Source organism: Equus caballus, chromosome 7 (genome assembly GCF_041296265.1).
Source record: "Equus caballus isolate H_3958 breed thoroughbred chromosome 7, TB-T2T, whole genome shotgun sequence".
Lineage (NCBI taxonomy): Eukaryota > Metazoa > Chordata > Mammalia > Perissodactyla > Equidae > Equus > Equus caballus.
Window position 1 is genome coordinate 84645433 of NC_091690.1, and position 27152 is coordinate 84672584.

The 27152-nt window shown below is 36.0% G+C and overlaps 1 protein-coding gene across 11 annotated transcripts in view; it reads right to left on the bottom strand.

Annotated features, from left to right (window-relative positions):
* Nucleotides 1–27152, bottom strand: part of BTBD10 (BTB domain containing 10) — a 71055-nt gene that overhangs the window by 36367 nt on the left and 7536 nt on the right. For 3 of the 11 annotated variants that reach the window (XM_005612187.4, XM_070273399.1, XM_070273401.1), the window contains exon 2: nt 5485–5642. The exons of 2 other annotated variants lie outside the window; for them this stretch is intronic. In XM_005612187.4, coding sequence (XP_005612244.1) covers nt 5485–5585 — 101 coding nt within the window. In that variant the 5' untranslated portion in view covers nt 5586–5642. Of the gene's footprint in view, nt 1–291; nt 710–4838; nt 4876–5484; nt 5643–24197; nt 24323–27152 lie in introns of those variants that run through there. 6 more of the 11 variants (XM_070273400.1, XM_005612189.4, XM_070273403.1 and 3 more) reach the window with 6 other exon arrangements.

Genomic DNA, 27152 nt, shown 5'->3' on the forward strand with positions numbered 1-27152 from the left:
TTATTTATAAAAAAAATACCAAATATAATGCATTCTCAAGTTACATGAAGATTCTACTAACACTTTAAAGGAAATAGAAAACAAAGCCTCAAACCCATGAAAACAATAAAAACACACTCCATTTATTTTAAATAATTTGCCTTTAAACTGACAAGACATACGATCTTTTACATCCAGACATGTAAAATGATTATAATGAAACAAAGGCCAAACATCTCTCTCAATCTCTCTCATATTTATATATGTATAGAATTATAACCCAATGATATCATGTAATAAATGAATACACACCTTACTTTAGTATATGCCAAGGTAGACACACAAAAACAAGAAAAAAATTTTGAAATCAGAGTATAAAGGGACTCTGCTTTTTCAAACAATGCAGCACTGAAAGCCAGGTCAGCATCCTTGGGCATTACTAGGAAACTTTAGCACATCTGATATTTCCATCATCTTCAAGATTCCTCTGAACAATCAGAAAATTTCCCAGTCTCCCCCTACCTCACCTGTCCACAGACTTCCTTTAGCTTTCATCCCTCAACTGTATAATAATGCTATTGCGGTTACTCAGGCTTTAAATGTTCAGAGATACAACCCCCTCTATATATTAATTCAGTCATTTTCTCACAGTCACTGACTCAGCCGTGGGTTGTGCAGCACTGACGTTTCTAACCAAACAGCATCGTGTGAGCTGTGATCGTCCTATTTCTCCATCTCTGTGCAGTGATTGGATATTGTAATTGATAGACAGGCTGAAGAAAACTCAGGAGATGAGGGCTTAGTGATATGTAGATATGTTAACAAATGCCATCTGTAAAGCTAATTCTAGCTCTGCCAGCCTGCCAGGTTTTAGAAAACCAGAATGCAGCTAACTTTCTTTTTTCTTTTCACTATTTTATTGTGTACTCATTCTGGGCAGTAAAGCTTCTCCTTCAAACCAAAGAGAAAATATTATTTGTACTTTAAGAATCCACTCAAGAACTATTCTTTAAAGCAACCAAACTTTTCCATTTCTAAACTGCTGGACTGACTTAAAAGAGAAACTGGAAAGCTCAATCTTCATGCAGGCTCAGAAGAAACGAGCATGCGTACTTCTATGTGGGAATGAAACCTTGCGGCAAAGTCTGATAGTGAATGTACAATGCATTTATCTTTAGTAACCTGAGCAGACTGCAGATCTGAGTTTTAAATAGTCATATTTGACCCAATTCAAATAGTCAAGAGATTTTAGAATATTGTCAATGTAGGCATTTTAACGTTAGTTATATAGAAAAGGTGTTATTTCTTTTTCCTTTTTAAATAGCAAAAACTCCTCTAATTTATAATTTAAAGAAAGTTCTCACAATTCAAGCCAAATATACTTCAACTGAAATGATCTTGAACCTCTCAGCAAGCTGCCAAATCCCTCTATACATGTATTAACTACACAACTACCCAAAGAAACAAAGCTCAGTAATTTTTCAACTATCTAATTCATTTGTATGCACTTGCAGAGGGATCATAGGCACATCATTCATGACCAGATTAGCTTCCCTCTCTTGTCATGTCTTTTATATCACAATGTTATACATATCAAATCCACATTCAAAAGAAAATATCTTAAAGGTGTATTAGATGGAAGAGAAACCATAAGGCAATGCCCACCAAACCTTCAATGGTAAGCACACATAAGAGAGTAACCATTATTGTTACTCTTATAATTAAAGAAATTTATTTTTATCTTTGCCAGTAAGGAAAAGGAGGGGGGAGGGGATCAAGGAAGAAGAATGAAAAAAACCAGGCTATTCCAAAATGTGACTAGAACAAACAAAAAAATTTAAACAAGACAACTTTTTAGGGGCCAGCCTGGTGGCATAGTGGTTAAGTTCACGTGCTCTGCTGTGGTGGCCCAGGGTTCACAGGTTCAGATCCCAGGTGCAGACTGCTCACTGCTCATCAAGCCACGCTGTGGAGGAATCCCACATAAAATAGAGGAAGATTGGCACAGATGTTAGCTCAGCAACAATCTTCCTCAAGCAAAAAGGAGGGAGATTGGCATCAGATGTTAGCTCAGGACTAATCCTCCTCACACACACACACAAAAAGACAAGACAACTTTTCAGATTATCTGCAAAAAGTGAATCAATGAAGTATGTTTATTTCTTACTGCTAAAGATTGAATGTTTGTGTCCCCCCAAAATTCATATGTTAAAATATATTCTCCCAATGTGATGGTATTGGAAATGAGGAGGTGATTAGGTCATGAGGGAAGAGTCATCACGAATGGATTCATCCTTTCATAAGAGACCCCAGAGAGATCCCTAGTCCCTTCCACCATGTAAGGACACAGCAAAAAAGAGGGTTCTCTGAACCAGGAAGCAAGACGATACCAGATATTGAATGTGCCAGCACCTTGATCCCCAGCCTCCCAAATCATGTGAAATAAATTTTTGTTGTTTATAAGCCACTGAGTATATGGTATTCTGTTATAGCAGCCAAACAGACTGAGACATTTACTTTTTATAAATTTAAATCCCCAACTGTTTTAGGTGGCAGTGTGCCCACCAGTATTTCTCAGCCTCCCTTATCCACAGATGACCACTTCTAGCCAATGATTTATAAGCAGATGCCTGCTGGAAATTTCCAAGAAATTTAATTTCCTGCTTTAAATGAAATTCTTTTCCCATTGTCCCCTTCTCTCTTCTTCCTCCTCCTTTCTGGAAGGTGGATATGATGGCTGGAGCTACAGTAAGCCATCTTGTGATCACGAGGAAGAGCCAAGAAAATCAGAGATTTTTGACCCTAACATCCTTAAGCCACTAAATCTATATCAGGTATTGCTTACCTGTGGACTTCTTATGTACAAGAAAAATAAACCCCTAACTTAAGCCAGTGTTTAGTCTGGTTTCTTTGCGTTTTTTTTTAAATTTTTTGGCGAGGAAGATTGGCCCTGAGCTAACATCTATTGCCAATCTTCCTCTTTTTGCTTGAAGAAGACTGTCACTGAGGTAACATCTGTGCCAATCTTCCTCTATTTTGTATGTGGGACACCACCACAGCAAGGCTTGATGAGTAGTGTGTCAGTTGCACCTGGGATCCAAACCCGTGAACCCCAGGTCACCAGAAGCAGAGCACTCAAACTTAACCTCTACGCCACCAGGCTTTTTATTTTTACTCAAACATCCCTAAAAAAAAATACACAAGATTCAAAAAATGATGAGAGTAGATAGAAGCATAGATGAAACAAAATTGGTCATGAGTTTAACTCAAAGCTGGGAATGGATAGGGGTTCATTATGCCTGTTCTCTCTACGTGTATTTAAAATGTACCATAATAAGTTATTTAAAATTTTAAAAATAAAAGAATGAGAAACTTGTTTATAAATCTTAGCTCTACCATTTACAAGTTTTTTGGCCTTGGGCAAGATTATTAACCTCAATTTTTCCATCTGTCAAATGGAAACAGTAAGCAACACTATTGAGAGCTCCACCTTCAGATCCAGTCAAGGTAATCTCCAGAAGGTCCCTGGCAGGATTGTCCTCCATCCAAAGGATTAGTTCAAGTCTCATTTTCACCTATTCAAACTGATATTGATTCCTTCTCTGAACTCTTATTTTACTACAACTTACTACCACAATTTAGTGTCTTCTTGTCCTCTAATTGTTCCATATAGGGATATTAAAGCATTCCATGATGGTACCCTGACAAACTTCTGAATCTCTCCTGAACTTAAGCACAGGTTTTCAATTACTTGCTGACTGTTAGTTTTTAAAATCTCTGTCAATTATTTACTATCAATTAAAAAAATACCATTTTTTAAAAGTCAAATTGTATCTTTTTTAAAAGTATCTTAAGTTATATGTTCCGAAGTAAACGTAAAAGTGTTTACTTTACTAAACTCCCCAAAAGTAAACGGTTTTCCTTTGGGCAGATTTTCCACAAATAAGGCTAAAATAAACTCACAGGATTTCATGGCATTTCCAGTAAAAAGAAAGAAAAATAAACGAACTTATTTTATATTTCTCTTAACATTTTTCACTTAAACAACCAATTCTGCTGCAGTCTACCTGAAAAGAGCGCCAAAAAGTTACTGATGCTATCGATACCAAGATGAGCCATGATATTTGTTATTGAAATGAAATAACAACAATGAAAAAAGTACTGCCAGTCTCTATAAATTTTTCCCATTGTATGCATGTAGCTTTTATAAAGCAAACAACAGCTTATTTCCACCCTGTCACCACTTCACATATATAATACAGTATTGTACATCAGCAGAAAAATATTAAGAATTAGGAAAAAGAACATAAAATGTACCTGAAAAGATGTATACAACATAGCAGATACAAATACAACCCCAAATTTAATGAGCTAAAACCAACATATCTTTAATCTCAAAGACAAAATAATTATCCATCTAAGCAGGATAGAGTAAAAGAACTAGAGCCACCTGGTGAAGGACACACACACACACACACACACACACACACACACACAAACGAACAAACCAACAAACACTTATACCACTGGTGTGTACTTATAAATTAATAAAGTCAACTTAACATTTTCATTCTACACCTCACCATATTAAAAGTCCACAATAAAGGCAGACATCTTGTCAGGAGACTTAAACGGTACTATTCATTCATATTTTCTAGCTATAGCATATAGTACCAAATTACCTTTAAAATGACAAAAGGATTTCAATATCATGGCATGTTTTTATTCTTTTTCAAGAAAGCTGGTATTAGTTACCAGTGATCAGGAGAATTTTACATTCAAGTAAGTTAAATGCTCAATAATATCCCCGAAGTAAATAATCATAAAGCACAAGACTCTATGAAAACATGCTTACATACCTGTAATGTGTGAGCTTTATGAGCTGCCAAATAACACCTTAAAATATCAGATCATAAAGTGTTCTAAATGAGGTGTTCTTCATTAAGTCACACAGCACAAAATGAAAGCTTTAATAATAGACAAATGGGCTGAAACTTTTGAAATGAATTTCATTTAACATATCAAACTTTAAATGAACCATAGAGTCATTCAGAATGACAATATAATATAAATTCAAAGAGTTAAAAAGGTATGGAGGCAAAGACTGACATAAGCCCACAAATTATCATGTATAGTCTACATACACAATGTATTTAGAGCACACAGTAAATTCCTATCAAAGAGTTTTAAATACAAAGAACTAACTTGTCTTGCCAGAGTTCCCAATTAAATTAATAACTGCATTTATTCACGGGGTCAACTAAGGAGATTTTAATATTATTTAGAAACAGAAACAAAAATTCAAATAAATATAAATATAAGAAAATTAAAAGGAAAGAAATGTTTCTCTAAAAGGTATTTAAGGAGAAACACAAACATTCATAATATTTTGTAAACCAGTCCCCATGCTCTGACCGGACTTGCCACAACCAAATGCAGTTTGATTCTGTATAAAAATCTATTTTATCAGAGCTGTGATACGTGAAATACATATTTTCTACCTACCTTGAATGTTTATAAAGTTTACGAGGTCTACTATGCAATTTCCGATCCCAATTCTCTGGATCACTGGAGTTACTGTCATAAGGATGAGGCCGTCCTGCCATCCCACTTCAAGCTTCCTCACACTACTGCTCTGAAAGCACACATGTAGCACCCATAACCTACATAAAAGAGTAGTGTTGACCTTTAAATCTATTCCATGCAGAATAAAACAGTCACAGAATTTTACATACTCTGATATTATTGTGACCTTTTTTTCTTTTGGTGAGGAAGATTGTCGCTGAGCCAACACCGTGCCAATCTTCCTCTATTTTGTACGTGGGACGCCACCACAGCATGGCTTGATGAGCGGTGTATAGGTCCACGCCCAGGATTCAAACCTGCAAACCCTGGACTGCCAAAGCAGAGCACACGAACTTAACCACTACACCACCGGGCCAGCTACATGACATATTTTTTTAATATGATGATGAACAGGATTATAAAATAGTAGACGTATAAATACCACAAATCAGATTAAAATAAACACCAGAAGTCCTTTTAGATACTTTTCATTTGATTCTTCTATTAAATTTGCTACCCCTATGCAACAGCTTTGTAACGTGCTATTTATATTTAGTAAATATACTTAACTGCCATCTGGGTACCTTATGTTTCCAAACAATATAGTACCAAAACAGGCAAAAACAATTCCACAGAATGACTCTTTCAGACAAAATTTTGCTTAGAATACATTTCTGAATTACTAAAAGTTTAAGATGCTTAACAAACCATCTAGTAAAACCAAATAACAATACTGCTATTTCTTTAACCAAGTTAAAGACCCTGAATAGAAATTTATTATTTGCTCAAAAATAAAAGTATGTAAACATCCTGATGTTTCCTGACAGTGGAATTACCACAAAAATTTTTATCAATACAATTCATATGCTTCATGCCTTTTCCTATGTGAAGCCTGTGACTGTTATTTCTACTATAGTCATATGAAATTATCAGAAAACTCACTTAGCAATAGCTCTACAGAACACCTGGACTAAGCACTTTAAAATATATTCCTATCCAATTTAATCTTCACAATCACCTTATAAGGATGGCATTATAATCCCTATATACAGTAGAAAACAGTCTTTAGTAACCTTGCCAAAGGTCACAATGCTGTTAAATGGCAGGATTATAAAGAACAATGAGAATTTATTATATAGAATAAAGTCTTGACCTTGGAAAATGCTCAGACTGTATTTTATTCGGAAATAGTATGTTAGATGTGACTTTTAGAGATTGCAAACACCAAAAGAAAAACCAATGAGGTTAAACAATTTGAACAAAGATACAAGTTGGACTAGAAACAAGGTTTCCTGACACCCACTCCTGTATGCTTTCTATACACTTTTCCAAGCTGGATTTGACAGACAGAAGCGAGGTGGAGCTCTGCATAAAAGTCAAAGGTAATCCAGAATTGGGAAAATACTATACTACTTTACTGAGTTTCATAAGGTATTCCAGTACAATTTCACAAAAAATGCCAAAGATAAACATTAAAATCGTGAATCTATCTCAAAATTCCTTAAAAGAAATATTTTCATTCTAGAGACACTATTTTGCTATTTTATAATTTTTTCCTCAGTTACTTAGTACTTCCTTTCCAAAAAACAACTGAAAATCTTACAGTAAATGAACATTTTAATATAATAAATATATAAGTAAGTAGGTAGATCAATGAGTGAAACACATAAAAATAAGAGAAAAGGGGAAGGAAGAGAAGTGCACAATGGCTAATTCAAACTCCTAGACAAATGCCACACAGTTTATGTGCTGAATACTCCTGGAAAAGAAAACCAATTTCCTTAAGGATCACTGAATGACTGAAAATCAATCAGTTATTAGACGAACATAAAATTATCTTGAAAACAAAAAATTTCAATCTCATTTCAGTTTTTAACTATAAAATGTATTTACTAAAAAGGAAACTTATTAAAATTTCAATTTGATGTTATAGCTAGTTATCTGTACTGAAGAGATGAGGCAGAAGGAAAGGCTGAAAAAGAACAAATCAGAGAGACAAAGGAGAAAAGTCAGAAAAACGCAGTCACCGAGCAAGAGATACACAAAAGGTAAAAAGAGAAGTAGGGAAAAATTGATAAGGGGAAAGAAAGATGTAGAGAGACTTAGCAGGTTCTGTAGAAAGAGATTTAGAGTCTTTTCTCCTTACTTTATAGGTCTTCCAATAAGCTTTTCAGGCATTAACATTTCTTTATAAGAGCATTTTATCTCCTCCTAACCCTTAACTATAAGACACACCACTCTGAACAGGACAGTCACAGATGTCCCCTGAGGGAACAATGATCCTAAACCATGGGAGGCAGTGACTAAAAAAACACAACCACAAGGAATGGATAAGGTAAATTCAGATTCACATTTTCTACCATTTTGCAGCGGGTGGTACATATCTAGCAGCAGAGAAAGACCAGTATGCATGTCTTCCTAATCAACCCTATCAAAATTAACAAGCATGTATTTTACAGTCAGCCACAAGAAAGTAAAGAATGTTCAGACGAAGCCTATCAAAAAAGTTAATTGGAAAATCATATTTACTTTCCATTTGTCAATAAAACTTAGGTATCACCATTTGAAAGATTTCTCCCCACTCCTCATTTTCAATAGTCAGGGATACAAGCATGCTAAAAACAAGTGAAATTCAAGTTGAGATATTTGGGAAAACATATGCCTGTGTTTGCCTATATACGCTAGTATATTTTTAAATGTTATGAACAAGCTATAGATATAACTACAAATAGATAAAAGGCAAATGACACACATTATATACTATTTTGAAATGTTTAATGATCTCTTCTACTTTAACCACTCTCCACACCATACTTGGTGACATTATATTTATCTTATTTCATTCATTCATTCATTCATTCCAGCATGTATTGAACACCTACTACAATATGCCAAGCAATTTACAAGATGCTGAAGCAAGTAAAGTATCGTTTCTGTGCTCAAAAAACTCACTCTAGTAAAGGAACAAAGACTCCACTAATGGCTCCATTTGCCACTTACTCTTGTGTCTCTCCTCTGCCCAGAATGTTTTTGCACTGTTACCCAACCCTTCATCCCCATTAAATCTTGGGTGTCCTTTAGGATTCTATCTTCATTTCTCTTCTCTATTTGCTGGGTCCAGGGAGACAGCAGACAAAAAAATGAGGGTGAAACCCTTGAGAATACCAGGTTGTACACACTACATACACTCTGTTTTCATTATCTCTATCTGAATTCTTCAATAAGCACCCCAAATTCAACAGAGCCAGACTCTACCTTGGTGTCCCACATCAGCTAGTGTCATCTCTATTCACTAAATCAAAAACCTTGAAGTCATCCTTGACTTCCCATTTCCCTACATCAAGTCTACTTCAAAACGTTCTTTTGACTCCTTCTCTCCCCTTTCATTGATAAGGTTACTGCCCTCATGTAAACCCTTACAATCTATCAATAAGCCTCTTTGTTGACCTCTTGACCACCAATTCAGTTTCATATTTGCTCTGCTGTAATCAGAATTGTCTAAAAACTTTTCATGACTCTCCATTTCCTCTATCTCAACTCCTTACAATAAAATTTCCTTCAAAATCTGACACTTGGCTCTCCAATATCCACTTCATATTAGGCAAACTAAAGTTTATTATCACTTGGATATTGTAATCATCAAAAAATAATTGCTAAACTACTGGAAACAAAGTTCTTAGAAAATATGTCATAGTTCATTACTATTTTTAGGCATGATAGAAATAATCTAAATTCTAAATAATCTGGAAATAATATGTACAGAGGCTACAACAACTGAGCCTGTTGACTAGGGACAACAGGAGGCTGCCGAAAGTCAACTGGGAAAAAAGTGATTCAATTACTTCATCTTCTCTTGGATATCACATCTAAAAAAGGCGGGGCGGAGGGACAGAATCTTCAAGACTACAGTAATGTAAGTAAATGCTCCCTGGGACGCTATTTCCAGGTAGTATTAAGTAACGGCAATGATCCACAGAATGGTTAAAAAAAAGAAAAACAGCAAAAAAAAAAACCCCACAGAGTATTCAGAGACAGTTTATTCTGTCCTTATTATGTATCAATGTTCTAGGAAATTTATATACTTTCTCCTATTTAAAGCTTGAAAAAACTCAATATTATTATCCTGTTTCATAGATGAGGAAATCTTACAGCTAAGATTAGAATCCCAGTCTAACCAAAAGCCTATGTTCTTTCCAATGTACCAAGCTAGGTATACAGAAATTCATGTTTGCTCCTTATTACCAACAGATGTCTCTTTTAAACCTCAGCCATCTTGTGGCTTTCTCTATCCTATTGAGATCTCACTCTAAATAGTGCCATTACAGGAACGCTTTTCTACTAAAGTGAAATTATTTTTATCTCTCAAACTTTGTAAACAAAGTAATTCAAGTGTGGTGGTTACTGAAGAGAAAGACCTGATAGGTAAGAGAGGGAAAACAGTGAAGAGAACAGAATCACATAGCGATACCAGGGCAAGGAGCCACGGATTGCCTTCAGCTGCATAGAAAGACAAATATCCAGAGGTGTGGGTACTAGAGCCTGACCAAGAGGTCACCTGAGCTAGCAAAATGTCCTATGGTAACCTTTCCTATTTGGAAGAAGAGAGAGTGAGCCCCACAGAGCAAAAGAATCACTCGAGACTGGCAGACTAAAGAACAAACGCTTGAAGGGTCACACATTTAACTCTGTACTAACTAGACAGAAGGCCTTCAGAGGGGTCTAGATGGAAAAGAATTTCTGAAGGGCCAGAATCTTGACGGATTATTTGATGAGCCTCCCCTCTTAGGAATAAAAGAGAGACTGTACCACCCTGAAAGGCACAAAATATATGACATACATATATATGATATAGAAAGCTTTGAAACGGTTCTACAAGGTTTTTATAATTTCCTCATGATTGCCATCTAACCCATTCTAAGTGTAACATAAATCCTTAAATTGATAAGGAACTGAACAGTTATTTTTAGCCACATCAAGAACTGGCAAGGCTGAATACGACCACAGATAATCATGAAAGAAAAAGAACAGGTGGAAGCAACTTTTAAAAAGCAAACCAGAGCAGTGAAAAGGAACCTGCAAATGCAGCCAAGTAAAATGATCATGAAAGCCTCCAGCAGATAACAATTATTTAAATCTAGATAAAATATAAAAAAAATAACTGTTTAAAAGCACTGAAAAGTGTCCCAAACCATACAGTAGTGAAAGAAGAGCTTACTCTTGAAAAACTACAACTGGAAAGGGACAGAATCATGAGTTCAGGTTAAAGTTTTTGTGCTGAGTGCCATCCCTAACCCCTACAAATACAGTGAAGAAACCAGGCAGCCACACAGCTCAAAGTGGTAGAGAAACTATTTCAAGTCTAGACGTGCAGCTGAAAATTTAAGGCAGACATACTGGGAATGAAAGATACACAGAGGCATGAGACCCAAAATCTGAACATAAACTATGCTCAGCTAAATTACACATGCTTTGGGGGAGACCCCAGGTAGCCTCGGTGGTAGACCACAAAGGAATTTACCCCTGAAAGCTGGTATAAGATCTATGAGTTCGATGCTTTTCATAACTGAGTGCATTCCCCAACCATACACAGCCCAAGCAACAAGAAGCTGAAGCCCTTACTGGCTAAGGTGACAGAGGACAGAGACCACCACTGGCCAACAAGCTAGAAATTAGGAGGGAATCCACAGAAGTAGAGGAACTACAGGGAGCATGAGCTCCAAAATATGAGTATAATCTCTGCCCAGATTTTTGGCTGACCATCAAATTACACAGGTGCAGGAGATCCCTCCCCACCCACCAACTCCCCAGAAGACCAAGCTAAAAACAGGTAGCTAGAAGAAGTAAGAACTGAGCACAGATATCAACTGCTACAAACTGTGGGGGGAACAAAGTTTGCAGTTTGAGTCCAGGCAAGTTAATGGTCCACCAGAACAAAAAAATCAACAATCCTCATAAGAACACTACAATGCCTAGGTTTTGATGAAAAATTATGAGAGATGCAAAGAAACAAGACAACAAATAGGTAGTCAATAGAAACTGATTTCAAGTGGGCCCCAATGTAGGATTTAACAAAGACTTCAAAGCACATATTATAAATATATTCAAACAATTAAAGGAAAGTGTATTCAAAGAACCAAAATAAGACAACGGTCTTGATGAGTGGAAGAAAGAGAATCTCAATACAGAAGTGAAAACTATCAAAAAAAAGAAAACTCAGCTCTACCTGAAAAGAACAATAACTAAAATGAAAAACTCATTAGATGGGCAAACCACAGATGAGATGGAAAAAAATCAAGGAACTTGAAAATAGATCAGTAGAAATTAGCCAATGCACAAAATAAAGAAAGAATGAAGAAAAATAAACAGGTTTGCAGACACAGGCGGGATAGCATCTAATGACACAATAGAAAAGTAATTGGAGTCACTATTAATACACACAACAAAATGGAATCTCAAAAGCATTATAAGCGAAAGAAAGAGAAAGGGACAAAGATGTGGAGACTAACAACATGCTACTGAACAACCAATGGATCATTGAAGAAATTAAAGGAGAAATCAAAAAATATCTGGAGACAGGGAGTGATGTCAGCATCATGGTGGAGTGAACTTGCCTGGGACTCTCTCCCCTCCAACATACAACAAAAAGGAGCAACCATATTCCAACAGAAAATACCCTAAAAGCACAAAAATCCTTGGAGAGTCATGGCAGCCACGACCAAGGGCAGAGAGACTGCAGCCCCCCTGACAGGAGCTGGAACGGGGTAAGAAAGAACTTCGCTCCCTCCCCTAAAGACTGCGGTCACTGCCGCAGGGGGCTGCATGAGGGAAGGAGTCGGGCACGGTGGCACATCCACAGGACCACCCAGGACTGCCTAGGGCCCTTGCAGCCTAGAGGGCAGCCCTCTAACAGGGTGAAAGCATTTGCGTGGGGTGACCTCATCAAACCAACACCCCAGGAGACCAGACAGCAAGAGCTTATTGGGGAAACCAGGGACTGCACACAGGAGTAAGAACCCCTCCCCCGACCCATGCCACGCCATCTCCGCTGAAGGTGGAGGGCTCAGAATACCTGGCTCTTGACCCCCACCCAGTGGCGATGGACTGTAACTGCAACCAAATAATATGACAAAGGGAAAGTCCCATCCTTCCAACATCAGGCACTCGGTCAACTGCCAGATAAGAGAGAAAACGACAAGCATCCAGAACTCAGTCAAGAGGACACAGAAATAAGTAAACTAAACGACAATGAATTCAAAATAGCTATCATCAAAAAACTCAATGAGGTAAAAGAGAATATAGAGAAACAATTCAAAGAGTTCAGGAGCTACTTCACAAAAGAGAAACTATAAAGAAGAATCAATCAGAAATACTAGAGATGAAAGACACAAAGGAAGAGATAAAACAAAATACGGATTCCCTGAATGCTCATGTGGACACCGCAGAGGAGCAAATCTGCATAATCAAAGATAGACGTGTTGAAATGCTCCAGATGGAGGAGGAGAGAGAACTAAGACTAAAAAGAAATGAAAAATACCTCCGAGTAATATCTGACTCAATGAGGAAATGCAACGTAAGAATTATAGGTATTCAGGAAGATAAAGAGAAGGAGAATGGAGCAGAAAGTGTGTTCAAAGAAATAACAGCTGACAACTTCCCAAATCGAGGGAAAGAGAGGGAAATATGTGTGGAGGAAGCTTCCACATCTCCGAGATTTGTAAAAAGACCTACTGCAAGGCATATAGTAGTAAAACTGGCAAAAATGAATGACAAAGAAAGAATACTCCGAGCAGCAAGGCAGAAGAAACTAACCTACAAAGGAACCCCTATCAGGCTTTCAGCAGATTTCTCTAGGAGAGAATGGAATGACATATTCAAAACTTTAAAAGATAAAAATCTTCAGCCAAGAAATTTCTGTCCAGCAAAAATATCCTTCAGATATGAGGGAGAAATTAAATCTTTCCCAGACAAATAAAAGCTAAGGGACTTTGTAGCCACGAGACACCCCCCTACAAGAAATTCTCGAGAAGGCCCTCATACCTGAAAAAAGAAAAAAAGGGAGAAAGGCATCACAAAACACAGAGTACGAAGACAATCAGATAGAATCAGAATAGGATAGCAACTATTCAACTATAGCATTAGGCTAAAGGGAGGGAAAACACCAAAAACAAAGACAATCTTGTCACTTTAACCACAAACTCACAACATAGGTTGGAATATGATATGAGAATAATAACTTAGGAGTGAAGGAGGAAAGGGACAGAATCAGTTGAGACTAAGGAAATAAGAGGCCATCAGAAAATGGACTATGTTATACACAAGGTTCTGAATATAAACTTCAAGGTAACCACTAAACTAAAAGGCAGAACAGAGACAAAAAAAATAAATCAGTAAAAAACAAAGAAACACATCATACAAAACTGCATAATTCAATGGGTAGACCAAAACACACAGGACAAGAAACAAAGGAAACAAAGGAAATGCAGGAAAACCAGAAGACATTAAGCATTAGCCCTCATACATCAATAATCACCCTCAATGTAAACAGAATGAACTCTCCAATAAAAAGACACACGGTGGCAAGATGGATTAGAGAACAAGATCCAAGAATTTGTTGCCTCCAGGAAACACATCTCAGCTCCAATGACAAATACAGGCTCAGAGTGAAGGGGTGGAAACAATACTCCAAGCTAATGGAAAACAAAAGAAAGCAGGTGTTGCAATACTTATATCAAAGTAGATTTCAAGATAAGGCAGTTAAAGAGAGACAAAGGGGGGCAGTATATGATGATCAAAGGGAGATTCCATCAAGAAGAAAAACTGCTTATAAATATCTATGCACCCAACACAGGAGCACCAAAGTTCATAAAACAACTATTAACAAACCTAAAAGAAGATATTAAAAATAACGCAATAATAATTAGTAGGGGACCTCAACACCTCACTCACATCAACGGATAGACCATCCAGACAGAAAATCAACAAGGAAACAGTGGAATTAAATGAAAAGCTAAACCAGTTGGACTTAATAGACATATATAGAACACTCCATCCAAAAAGAGCAGAATACACATTCTTCTCAACTGCGCATGGAACATTCTCAAGGATAGACCATATGTTGGGAAACAAGGCAAGCCTCTATAAATTTAAAAAAATTGAAATAATAACAAGCATCTTTTCCGATCATAATGCTATGAAGCTAGAAATTAATTACAAGAAAAAAGCTGAGAAAGGGACAAAGATGTGGAGATTAAACAACGTGCTATTGAACAACCAATGGATCATTGAAGAAATTAAAGAAGAAATAAAAAAATATCTGGAGACAAATGAAAATGATAAGATGCCATACTAAATCATATGGGATGCAGCAAAAGACATATTAAGAGGGAAATTCATCGCAATACAGGCACACCTTAACAAACAAGAAAAATCCCACATGAGCAATCTCAAATTACACCTAACTGAATTAGAAAAAGAAGAACACACAAAACCCGAAGTTAGCAGAAGGAGAAAAATAATAAAAATCAGAGCAGAAATAAATGCTATTGAACAAAAAAGGCAGCAGAGAGGATCAATGAAACAAAGAGCTGGTTCTTTGAGAAGATAAATAAAACTGACAAACCTCTAGCCAGACTTACAAAGAAAAAAAGACAGAAAGCTCAAACAAAATCAGAAATGAAAGAGGAAAAATAACAACAGACTCCACAAAAATACAATGGATTATAAGAGAATACTATGAAAAACTATACACCAACAAAATGCATAACCTACAGGAAATGGATAAATAGACTCTTACAACCTCCCAAAGCTGAGTCAAGAAGAAACAGACAATCTGAATAGACCAATCACAAGGAAAGAGATTGAAAGAGCAATCAAAAGCATCCCAAACAATAAAACCCCAGGATCAGATGGCTTTCCTGGGGAACTCTACCAAATTTTTAGAGAGATTTAATACGTATGCTTTTCAAGCTATTCCAAAAGATTAGGGAAGATGGAACACTTCCTAACACATTCTACAAGGCCAACATCACTCTGATACCAAAGCCTGACAAAGACAGCACAAAACAGGAGAACTACAGGCCAATATCGCTGATGAACATAGATGCAAAAATTCTCAACAAAATTTTGGCAACCCATATTCAGCAATACATCAAAAGGATCATACATCATGATCAAGTGGGATTCATACCAGGGACACAGGGATGCTTCAACATCTGTAATCAATCAACATGATACACCACGTCAACAAATGGAGGAATAAAAACCACATGATCATCTCAATAGATGCAGAGAAAGTATTTGACAAGATCCAACGGCCATTTATGATAAAAACTCTCAACAAAATGGGGATAGAAGGAAATTACCTCAACATAATAAAGGCCCTATATGACAAACCCACAGCCAACATCATACTCAATGGGCAAAAACTGAGCACCATCACCCTGAGAACAGGAGTGAGACAAGGATGCCAACTATCACCACTCTTATTCAACATAGTTCTGGTGGTTTGGGCCAGAGCAATCAGGCAACAGAAAGGAATAAAAGGAATCCAAATAGGGAGTGAAGAAGTGAAACTCTCGCTGTTGGCAGATGACATGATCTTACACATAGGAAACCCAAAAACATCCATTGGAAAACTAATAGAAATAATTAACAACTACAGTAAAGTTGCAGGTACAGACTCAACTTACAAAAATCAGTTGCTTTTCTGTACTCCAATAACGAACTTACAGAAAGAGAACTCACCCTAGAATATAATTCCATTTGCAATCGCAACTAAAAAAATAAAGTACCTAGGAATCAATTTAACCAAGGAGGTGAAGGACTTATACATGTAAGACATTACTGAGAGAAATTGATAATGACATAAAGAGATGGAAAGAGATTCCTTGCTCATGGATTGGAAGAATAAACATAGTTAAAATGTCCATACTGCCCAAAGCAATCTACAGATTCAATGCAATACCAATCAGAATCCCAATGACATTCTTCACAGAAATAGAGCTAAGAATACTAAAATTCATATGCAGAAATCAAAGACCTCAAATTGTACGGCAATCCTGAGAAAAAAGAACAAACCTGGAGGGATCACAATCCTTGACTTCAAAATATACTACAAAGCCATAATGACCAAAACAGCACAGTACTGGTACAAAAACAGGCACAGAGATCAGTGGAACAGAACTGAAAGCTCAGAAATAAAACCACACATCTACGGAGAGCTGATCTTCAACAAACGTACTAAGAACATACAATGGAGAAAAGATAGTCTCTTCAATAAATGGTGTTGGGAAAACTGGACAGCCACATGCAAAAGAATGAAGATAGACCACTATCTCATGCCATACACAAAAATAAACTCAAAATGGACCAAAGACTTGAAGATACATCCTGAAACTATAAAACTCCTGGAAGATAAAATTGGTAGTACACTCTTTGACATCAAACTAAAAATGATCTTTTCAAATACCATGTCCTCTCAGAGAAGGGAAACAACAGAAAAAATAAACAAGTGGGAGTTCATCAGACTAAAGAGCTTCTGCAACGCAAAAGAAACTAGGATCAAAACAAAGAGACAACCCACCAATTGGCAGAAAATATTTGCAAATTATATATCTGACAAGGGGTTAATCTCCATAATATATAAAGAACTCACCCAAATCAACAATAAGAAAGCAAACAACCCAATCAAAAAGTGGGCAGAGGAGATGAACAGACATTTTTCCAAAGAAGATATACAGATGGACAATAAACATATGAAAAGATGTTCAACATCACTAATCAACAGGGAAATACAAATCAAAACTACACTAAGATACCACCTTATGCCTGTTAAAATGGCTATAATCACTAAGACTAAAAATAACAAATGTTGGAAACGGTGTAGAGAGAAGGGAACTCTTACACACTGTTGGTGGGAATGCAAACTGATGCAAGCACTATGGAAAACAGTATGGAGTTTCCTCAAAAAACTAAACATAGAACTACCATAAGACCCAGCTATCCCTCTACTGGGTATCTACCCAAACAATTTGAAATCAACAATCCAAAGTAACATATGCACCCCTATGTTTGTTGCCACACTATTCACAATAGCCAAGACATGAAAGTAACCCAAGTGCCCAACAACCAATGAGTGGATAAAGAAAATGTGGTATATATATACAATGGAATACTACTCAACAAGGAAAAAAGACAAATTCATCCCATTTGCAGTAACATGGAAGGACCTAGAGGGAATTATGCTAAGTGAAATCAGCCAGTCTGGGAAAGACAAACACCAGATGATATCACTCATATGTGGAACATAAACAAGTACTGGGACAAAGAAAACAGTTCAGTGGTTACCAGGGGAATGGGGCCAGGGGAGGCACAGGGGGTGAAGGGGAGCACTTATGTGGTGACAGTTAAGAAATAATGTACAACTGAAATCTCACATTGATGTACACTATTATGAACTCAATAAAAGAAATAAAAAAATAAAAAATATATGGAGACAAATGACAATGACAATACACCATACCAACTCATATTGGATGCAGCAAAAGCAGTCCTAAGAGGGAAAGTCACAGCAATACAGGCCCACCTTAACAAACAAGAAAAATCTCAAATAAGCAATCTTAAAATACACATAAAACTATCAGAAAAAGAAAAACAAATAAAACCCAAAGTCAGCAAAAGGAGGGAAATAATAAAAGAGCAGAAATAAATGAAACTGAAACAAAAAGAATAGAAGAAAGGATCATCAAAACTATGAGCTGGTTCTTTGACAGGATAAAACAAAACTGACAAAAGCTTTAACCAGACTCACTAAAGAAAAAACAGAGAAGACTCTAATAAATAAAATTAGAAATGAAAGAGGAGAAATTACAATGGATACCACAGAAATACAAAGGATTATAAGAGAATACTATGAAAAACTATATGCCAACAAATTGGACAATCCAGAAAAAATGGATAAATTCTTAGACTCACACAACCTCCCAATTGGAATCAAGAAGAAACTGAGAGGGGCTGGCCCCGTGGCCGAGTGGTTAAGTTCGCGCACTCCGCTGCAGGCGGCCCAGTGTTTCATTGGTTCGAATCCTGGGCGCGGACATGGCACTGCTCATCAAGCCACGCTGAGGCAGCGTCCCACATGCCACAACTAGAAGGACCCACAACGAAGAATATACAACTATGTACTGGGGGGCTTTGGGGAGAAAAAGGAAAAAATAAAATCTTTAAAAATAAAAAAAAAAAAAGAAGAAGAAGAAACAGAGAATCTGAATAGACAAATCACAAGGAAAGAGATCGAAACAGTAATCAAAACCTCCCAAAAAATAAAAGTCCAGGACCAGATAGCTTCTCTAGAGAATTCTAACAGACATTCAAAGAAAATTTAATATCTACCCTTCTCAAACAATTCCAAAAAGTTGAAGACGGAACACTTCCTAACTCATCTACCAGGCCAACATCACGCTGACCCAAAACCAGACAAGCACAACACAAAGAAGGAAAATTACAGGCCAATATTGCTGATGAACTTAGAGGCAAAAATTCTCAACAAAATATTGGCAAACTGAATACAGCAATACATTAAAAGGATCATACACCATGATCAAGTGGGATTTACACCAGGAACACAGGGATGGTTCAACATCCATAAATCAATCAATGTGATACACCACATTAACAAATTGAGAAATAAAAACCACATGATCATCTCAACAGACCCAGAGAAAGCATTTGACAGGATCCAACATGCATTTATGATAAAAAAAAAAAAAAAACTCTCAATAGAATGGGTACAGAATGAAAGTACCTCAACACAACAAAGGCCATATATGACAAACCCACAGCCAACATCATACTCAATGGGGAAAACCTGAAAGCCATCTCTCTGAGAACACGAACAAAACAATGGTGCCCACTCTTGCCACTTCTATTCCACATAGCACTGGAGGTTTTGGCCAGAGCAATTAGGCAAGAAAGAGAAATAAAAGGGATCCAAATAGGCAATGAAGAAGTCAAAGTCTCACTGTTTGCAGACGGCATGATTTCATATACAGAAAACCCTAAAGAATCCATTGGAAAACTATTAGAAATAATCAACAACTACAGCAAAGTTGTAGGGTACAAAATCAACTTACAAAAATCAGTCATATTTCTATACTCTAATAATGAACTCATAGAAAAAGAACTCGGGGCCAGCCCTGTGGCTGAGTGGTTAAGTTTACACGCTGTGCTCTGGAGGCCCAGGGTTTCACTGGTTCGGAAGCTGGGTGTGGACATGGCACTGTTCATCAAGCCATGTTGAGGTGGCATCCCACATAGCACAACCAGAGGCACTCACAACTAGAATATACAACTATGTACTGGGGGTCTTTGGGGAGAAGAAGAAGGAAAAACAAAAAAAGAGAAGAGTGGCAACAGCTGTTAGCTCAGGGGCCAATCTTTAAAAAAAAAAAAAAAGAGAGAACTAAAGAATACAATCCCATTTACAATTGCAAGAAAAAGGATAAAATATCTAGGAATAAATTTAACCAAGGAGGTGAAAGAACTATACAATGAAAACTATAAGATGTTATTGAAAAAACTCAATGATGACATAATGAAATGGAAAGAGATTCCATGCACATGGATTAGAAGAATAAACATAGTTAAAATGTCTGTACTACTTAAAGTAATCTACAGAATCAATGCAATCCCAATCAGAATCCCATTGACATTCTTCATGGAAATAGAGCAAAGAATCCTAAAATTCAAATGGGGCAACAAAAGACCACGAATAGCAAAAGCAATCCTGAGGAAAAATAAACAAAGCTGGAGGCATCACAACCCCTGACTTCAAAATATAGTACAAAGCTATAGTAATCAAAATAGCATGGTACTGGTACAAAAACAGACACCCAAATCAATGGAACAGAATTGAAAGCCAAGAAATAAAACCACACATCTACCGACAGCTAATCTTCGACAAAGGAGCTAAGAACATACAATGGAGAAAGGAAAGTCTCTTCAATAAATGGTGTTGGGAAAACTGGACAGCCACATGCAAAAGAATGAAAGTAGACCATTATCTTTCACCACACACAAAAATTAACTCAAAGTGGATCAAAGACTTGAAAGTAAGACCTGAAACCATAAAACTCCTAGAAGAAAACAGAGGCAGTACACTCTTTGACATCAGGCTTATAAGGATCTTTTTGAATACTGTGTCTACTTGGGCAAGGGAAACAAAAAAAATAAACAAATGGGACTTCATCAAACTAAAGAGCTTCTGCAAGGCAAAGGAAACCAGGAACAAAATGAAAAGACAACCCACCAACTGGGAGAAAATATTGGCAAATCATATTATCTGACAAGAGGTTAATCTCCAAAATATATTAAAAAACTCACAGAACTCAACAACAAAAAAACAAACAACTTGATCTAAAAATAGGCAGAGGATATGAACAGACACTTTTCCAAAGAAGATATACAGATGGCCAATAGGAACATGAAAACATGTTCAACATCACTAAGAATCAAGAAAATGCAAATCAAAACTAAACTGAGATATCACCTTAGACCCATTAGAATGGCTATAATCACCAAGACAAAAAATAACAAATGTTGGAGACAATGTGAAGAAAAGGGAACCCTCATACTCTGCTGGTGAGAATGGAAACTGATGTAGCCACTATGGAAAACAGTATGGAGATTTCTCAAAAATTAAAAATAGAAATACCATACAACCCAGCTATCTCACTACTGGGGATTTATCCAAAGCACTTGAAATTAACAATTCAAAGAGACTTATGCACCCCTATGTTTACTGCAGCATTATTCACAATAGCCAAAACATGGAAGCAACCCAAGTTGCCCACTGACTGGTGAATGGATAAAGAAGATGTGGTGTATATACATATAATGGAATACTACTCAGCCATAAAAAAGACAAAATCATCCCATTCACAACCACATGGATGGACCTTGAGAGTATTATGTTAAGTGAAATAAGCCAGGCAGAGAAAGACAAACACCATATGATTTCACTCATATGTGGAAAATAAACTGACACATGGACAAAGAGAACAGATTAGTGGTTACCAGAAGGGTGAGGGGTTGGGGGATGGGCCTAAGGGGTAAAGGGGCATATTTATATGGTGACTGACAAATAATAACATACAACTGAAATTTCACAATGTTATAAACTATTACGACCTCGATAAAACAATAATTTTTTAAAATCTGCACAATATCACGCAATCAGTAAAATGAAACAGAGAGATGCACATATACTGATAAGGAAAATATTCCAAGATACATATTGTCAAGTTAAAAAGCAAAGTACAGATATGCATTATGTACTCCAATATTTTTTTAAATATATACACAAACATACACTCATGCTTGTTTATGTTTTAAAGATGTTTAGAAATATCACTTAAAACTAATGACTAGTTGCCTCTAAGGAAAGGATGGAATGAGAGAGAGACTTTTCATTGTATCCTTTATACTATATGAATATATCTCATGCTGTTTTCATAATAATATGGGAAGGGGTTACAATAAAGTATTTGGAGGTGGCTTTGTTATAGAAATTTTCTCCCTTGTTTAATTTTACTGCTTAAGTGTAGTTGTGTTTTTGTTTTTGACTGCTTAAATATGGTCAATACACTTTGTAGGGGAGGAAAAATACCTTTTTCTTCTACCCTTCTAAGTGCTCGACTGGGAACCCTGTATCAAAAAACATATTAAGAAGAGAAAAGCATATAAATTTATTCAAGATAAGTTCTATGTGACACAGGAGCCTTCATAAGGAAATGAAGACCTGAAGAAACATTAAACCTGAGTGTTCTTACGCTAGGTTTGATGAAGAGTGAAAAATCATGGAAAGGTAAGACAAAGATTATGAGCTAAGTGTAGTAAACTGAGGGAAACTTATTAGCAGATCCTGTTGTTCAGATTCCTCTCTGTGTCCCTTCATCTTCAGAGCTAACAATGCTCCTGTCCTCTGGGTATAGGGAGGACACATCTCACATGAAAGTTTTATGACCTGCTTCAGGGGCAGGTCAGAAACCCCTTCCTGTACATGCCGTTTCTCAGATTCCTTCAGCTTAAAACATCCAATATGCTGAGGTGCCATATTTTGAGGTAGCATGTCCTGAACCCCATCGTTATGCATAGGTAGAATGTTTATGCCACATGTCCCCCATTAAACTGCAAGATCTTTGTGGGCAAGAACAAAATGTGATTCATATTTGTGTTCCCAAAGCTTAGAACAACTTGTATGTAAGCTTTTACAAAATGTTTTAATTAATTAAATGAAGATGAAAGAAACTGAAGGACATCTCATTTAACACAATCCACAGTAGAAAGGAAATGCAAATTATGAAGATTTACAGGCAGTCTTTAACTTAGTTGCTTATCTTTAAAAAGAACAGTTATCATACAATTAAACCCATGTCTTAGTTATGGTAATGAGCACCAATCATGGGAACCTCACCCTCAAACGAGCAAAAATTATAACAATTCAATTTCTAACGTCAATACTTGCTCTCAGGAAACATACACCAAGGAAGTGGGGTTAAAAGTGGGAAAGTATAACACATATCCCTGGAGAGATTTTTAAAGATATTATCAAGTGACCCTAAGTTTCCCCAAAATATTCCTCAAAGCTGCCTGCCACAGAAGCCCTCTCAACTGTCAAGGCTTGTCCTTTTCTGATTTGCTACAGTTAAAATAAGACAAGTAAATAAAGCTGAGAACTTTAGTCAGGATATTTTTATACTAGATTATATCCGACTAAATTTTATGTAACTAGTTCCATGGTACCAAATTCAACTGGTTTATGTTTTCCTTCAAAACTTACGCACTGAGTGCTCCGTACCTTTTCAGGATGCTAACTGCTAGGGATACTCTAACAAATAGATTTAATGAAATTGCATGGAATTTCCATCAAAAGTAGGGTACACTGTGCCTATTTAAAGGGCCTCCTTATCTAATCCACCAAAATGTAAGACTTCCAAAGTCAACTCATATTTAGTCCTTGATCTTCCAGAAGTGACCTGGAAATAAAATCTTTGAGTTAATTGATTTTATCACTTTTACAGAATTTCTACTCAAATTTTGCTGACTTCTTATTCAAGGCATTAACACTTCAAGAAATGTTTCATTTATTTTTTTTCCCATCTTAAATAGTTCAATAAATGTTTGAAAATCTTCCCATATCGCAAGCATTTTCTAAGTACCTACATCACCTGATTAGCACTGTAAAGAACTAGATGCTGTTTATAGTGCTAAATTCTTAAAACTCACTAAAAGGCACATGATTTTTTTTTAATATTCTAAAGAAAATCTTAATATTGTGTTTTCTATGCATATGTCCCTGTTTTTCCTTTTCTTCTATGACTAAATAGTATTGCCTTCAAAACTGGAAATATCTTAGTTGAAATAATCACCTTGACATGAAATTTATTATAGGTAAATCTCCAATAAGCTGATAAAGTGCCTAAATCAAAGGCGATTACATTCAACTCCTAAGAACCAGCACCCTTTAAACAAAGTCAGACTCGTAAACAATGTTTCCTTTTGTTTCTCTGTGAGGCTTTTTAAATAAGTTACAGTATATATCTTTATATAATCTTTACGATGCTGTTCCATTTTGACCCATTCACTACTCCCATTACCTTCCATTCCTTTCAGATTTTTACTTGTTTGTTCATCTGCCATTAATTCAATAGGCTACAAAATGACCTAAATATGACTGAAGTTCTAGACTGCAGTATTGTCCAATAGAACTCTGTGTAATAATGGAAATGTTCTATGTCTGCACTATCCAAAAAGCAGCCACAGGTCACATGTGGCTATTAAGCACTTGAAATGTACTACAACTGAGGAAATGAATTTTTAATTTTCCATTTTAATTAATTTAAATTAAATAGCCACATGTGGCTGGTAACTACCATATATGCCAGCACAATTAGAGGCAGAATATCAGAACCTTCTCCAACAAAAAAGTTATTTTTCCTCTAAATGTTTCATTTTAAGGAATACAAAATTTGTCTTGAGACAAAATACTTGCTCACAAAGAACACTCTACATATCTTTGTATCTTAATATTACAGGTAGCGTTCTATTTTAATAAAATAAAAATTATTTTCTTACATTCAAAGAATATTTAAGGCTTATTTCAAAAACTAAAAGTCTGTAGTACTTGTATGTAAATAGACAGACGAACCAGTAGAACAGAATGAAAGGTCCAGAAACAGATCTCTAAAACAGCGAAATTTGATATATGATAAAGTGGTTTCTCAAATCACTTGAAGAAAAAACAGACACTAATAAATGGTATTGAGACAACTGGATAAACATTTGGGAAAACATAAAACTAAATCCATACCTCACACATATACCAAGGTAAATTCCAAATGGATCAGCTATCTAAATGTAACAATTGAAATCATACAAATACTAGAAAAAAAAAGATGGCTGATTTCCTTTACAACCCGGAAGAAGGAAGTCTTTCTTATTTGAATAGCTAAAAATAAACACCTTTGCATTGCAAAACAGCAGCAGAAACAATAAACAAAACTTAAAAAACAAATATTTACTATATAAAGGGCTCTTTAAAAAGGGAAAGAAAAAGCCTCCCTCCAAAAAATACAGAATGCACAAAAGACACGGGCAATTCTCAGAAAAATAAACGCAAATGGCCTTAAACATATAAAAGCATGCTCAATCTTACTCATAAAAGAAATACAAATTAACACTTCTGATTTTGACCGTATATTCTGCTGATGAGACTGTGGAGAAACAGACATTCTCCACAGTCTCATACATTGCTAACGAAAAATACAAAACGATATACCTCCCATGGAGAGGAATTTTGCAATATCTAACTAAATTACACAAATGTTTACCAGTCCTAAGAATCTACTTCTAAGAATCTACCCTGAAGATACAACTCTACAAACACTAAACAAAATATTCAATACATATTCTCTGTGGCATTATTTGTAACAGCAAAAGACTAAAAACAATCTGAACGTGCATCAAAAGAGGACAACTGAGTAAAATACGGTACATTTACACAATGAAATACCATGCATCTATAAAACAGAATAAAGAAAGAAGATCCTCATGTATTAATATCCAAGATATACTGTTAGGTGGAAACAAAACCAAACCAAACAGGTGCAGAACAAGCAGCATACAGTTTGCTATACCTTTTGTATCCAATAAATACACATACACATATATACATATATACATACATACATATACATACTAAATATCTAACAAATATATACGTACATACATATAAATACAAATACACATATATTCCCTTATTTTTACAAAAAGAACTCCAGAAGGATAAATAAGACACTAATAGACCTACAGGGGCAGAGTGGGAATGGGGTAAAAGTAATACAGATGTAAGCAATACTTTTGAGTATTTTTTTATACAGTTTTCTATTTGAAACATAATATATTATATACTCTAAATAACTAAAAGGCCTACTATTACCATGTTCTAAATTGTACCATTTTATGCTTCTTTGCTTTTGTTTAAATAAGGAAAACAGTAGGTGTACACTACTTATGTAACTACAGATTCAGTAGTAAGGAACAAGGTTGCCATGTCACTCAAATTCATTCACCTCTTAATACCTCCATCTACAACAGTAAGCAATGACCAATACATTTCAGAATAGGTTCCTGAAGAATAAGGTCAAGCCATCCACCTTTCGGAAAGTTACCAGACTGGCAGTAGATTAGAGATATGCCTCAGCACCAAGTGAACTACAGAAAAATATTTAGTGAGATTTTTCAAACAGGATGGAGGCACAGGAGCTAGATGCTAGCATCTAATTCAGGGAGCCTTGGATAATAAGTTGGATTTTCACATATATTATCTATGCTAATCCACGTATCAATCCTACAAGATACAAGCGGTATCTTTTATTATATAAAGGTGATCCCTTTTAAAAAACTGAGAAACTGGCTTAAAGGGATTACGTCATTTGCCTAACATCACATAGCTAATAAATAAACTAGGACTCACATACACATCTCTACAGTCAAATCCAGTGTTTTTTCCACCATTCTATATTGTCTCTCAAACTTAATATACAACCCATCAAAATGCTATGTACAGAAAATAAAGCGTTAGTGGTAGCATTTCAAATCACTAAGAGATAAATAAGTAGATGATAGACAGACTCAAGGTTAGATAGGTAGCTTTTAAAAAATTAATTGGTTAACTATTTGAGCAAAAGATCCTTTCCTTTCTCACATTTTATCTCCCCCAAATTCCACATTAAAAAATTCAAAGTAGAACATAAAACCATAAAAAATCAGGAAGAAAATATGAATATTTAGATCTCAGAATAAAGAAGGAATTTCTAAGCCACAAGTCAAAGAAAAACACCATCAAGCCAAAGATTTTTAGTATGAGAAACAGGAATGGGCAGCCAGCCACTTCACGCTAACATTCTCAACAAAGGCTAGTGAAAACTTCATCAGGGATCAGAATCAGGACTGCAGACCACCTTTAAGAAGCATTAGACCGGGCCGGCCCATGGCTGAGTGATTAAGTTCATCAGGCCGTGGTGAGGCGGCATCCCACATGCCACAACTAG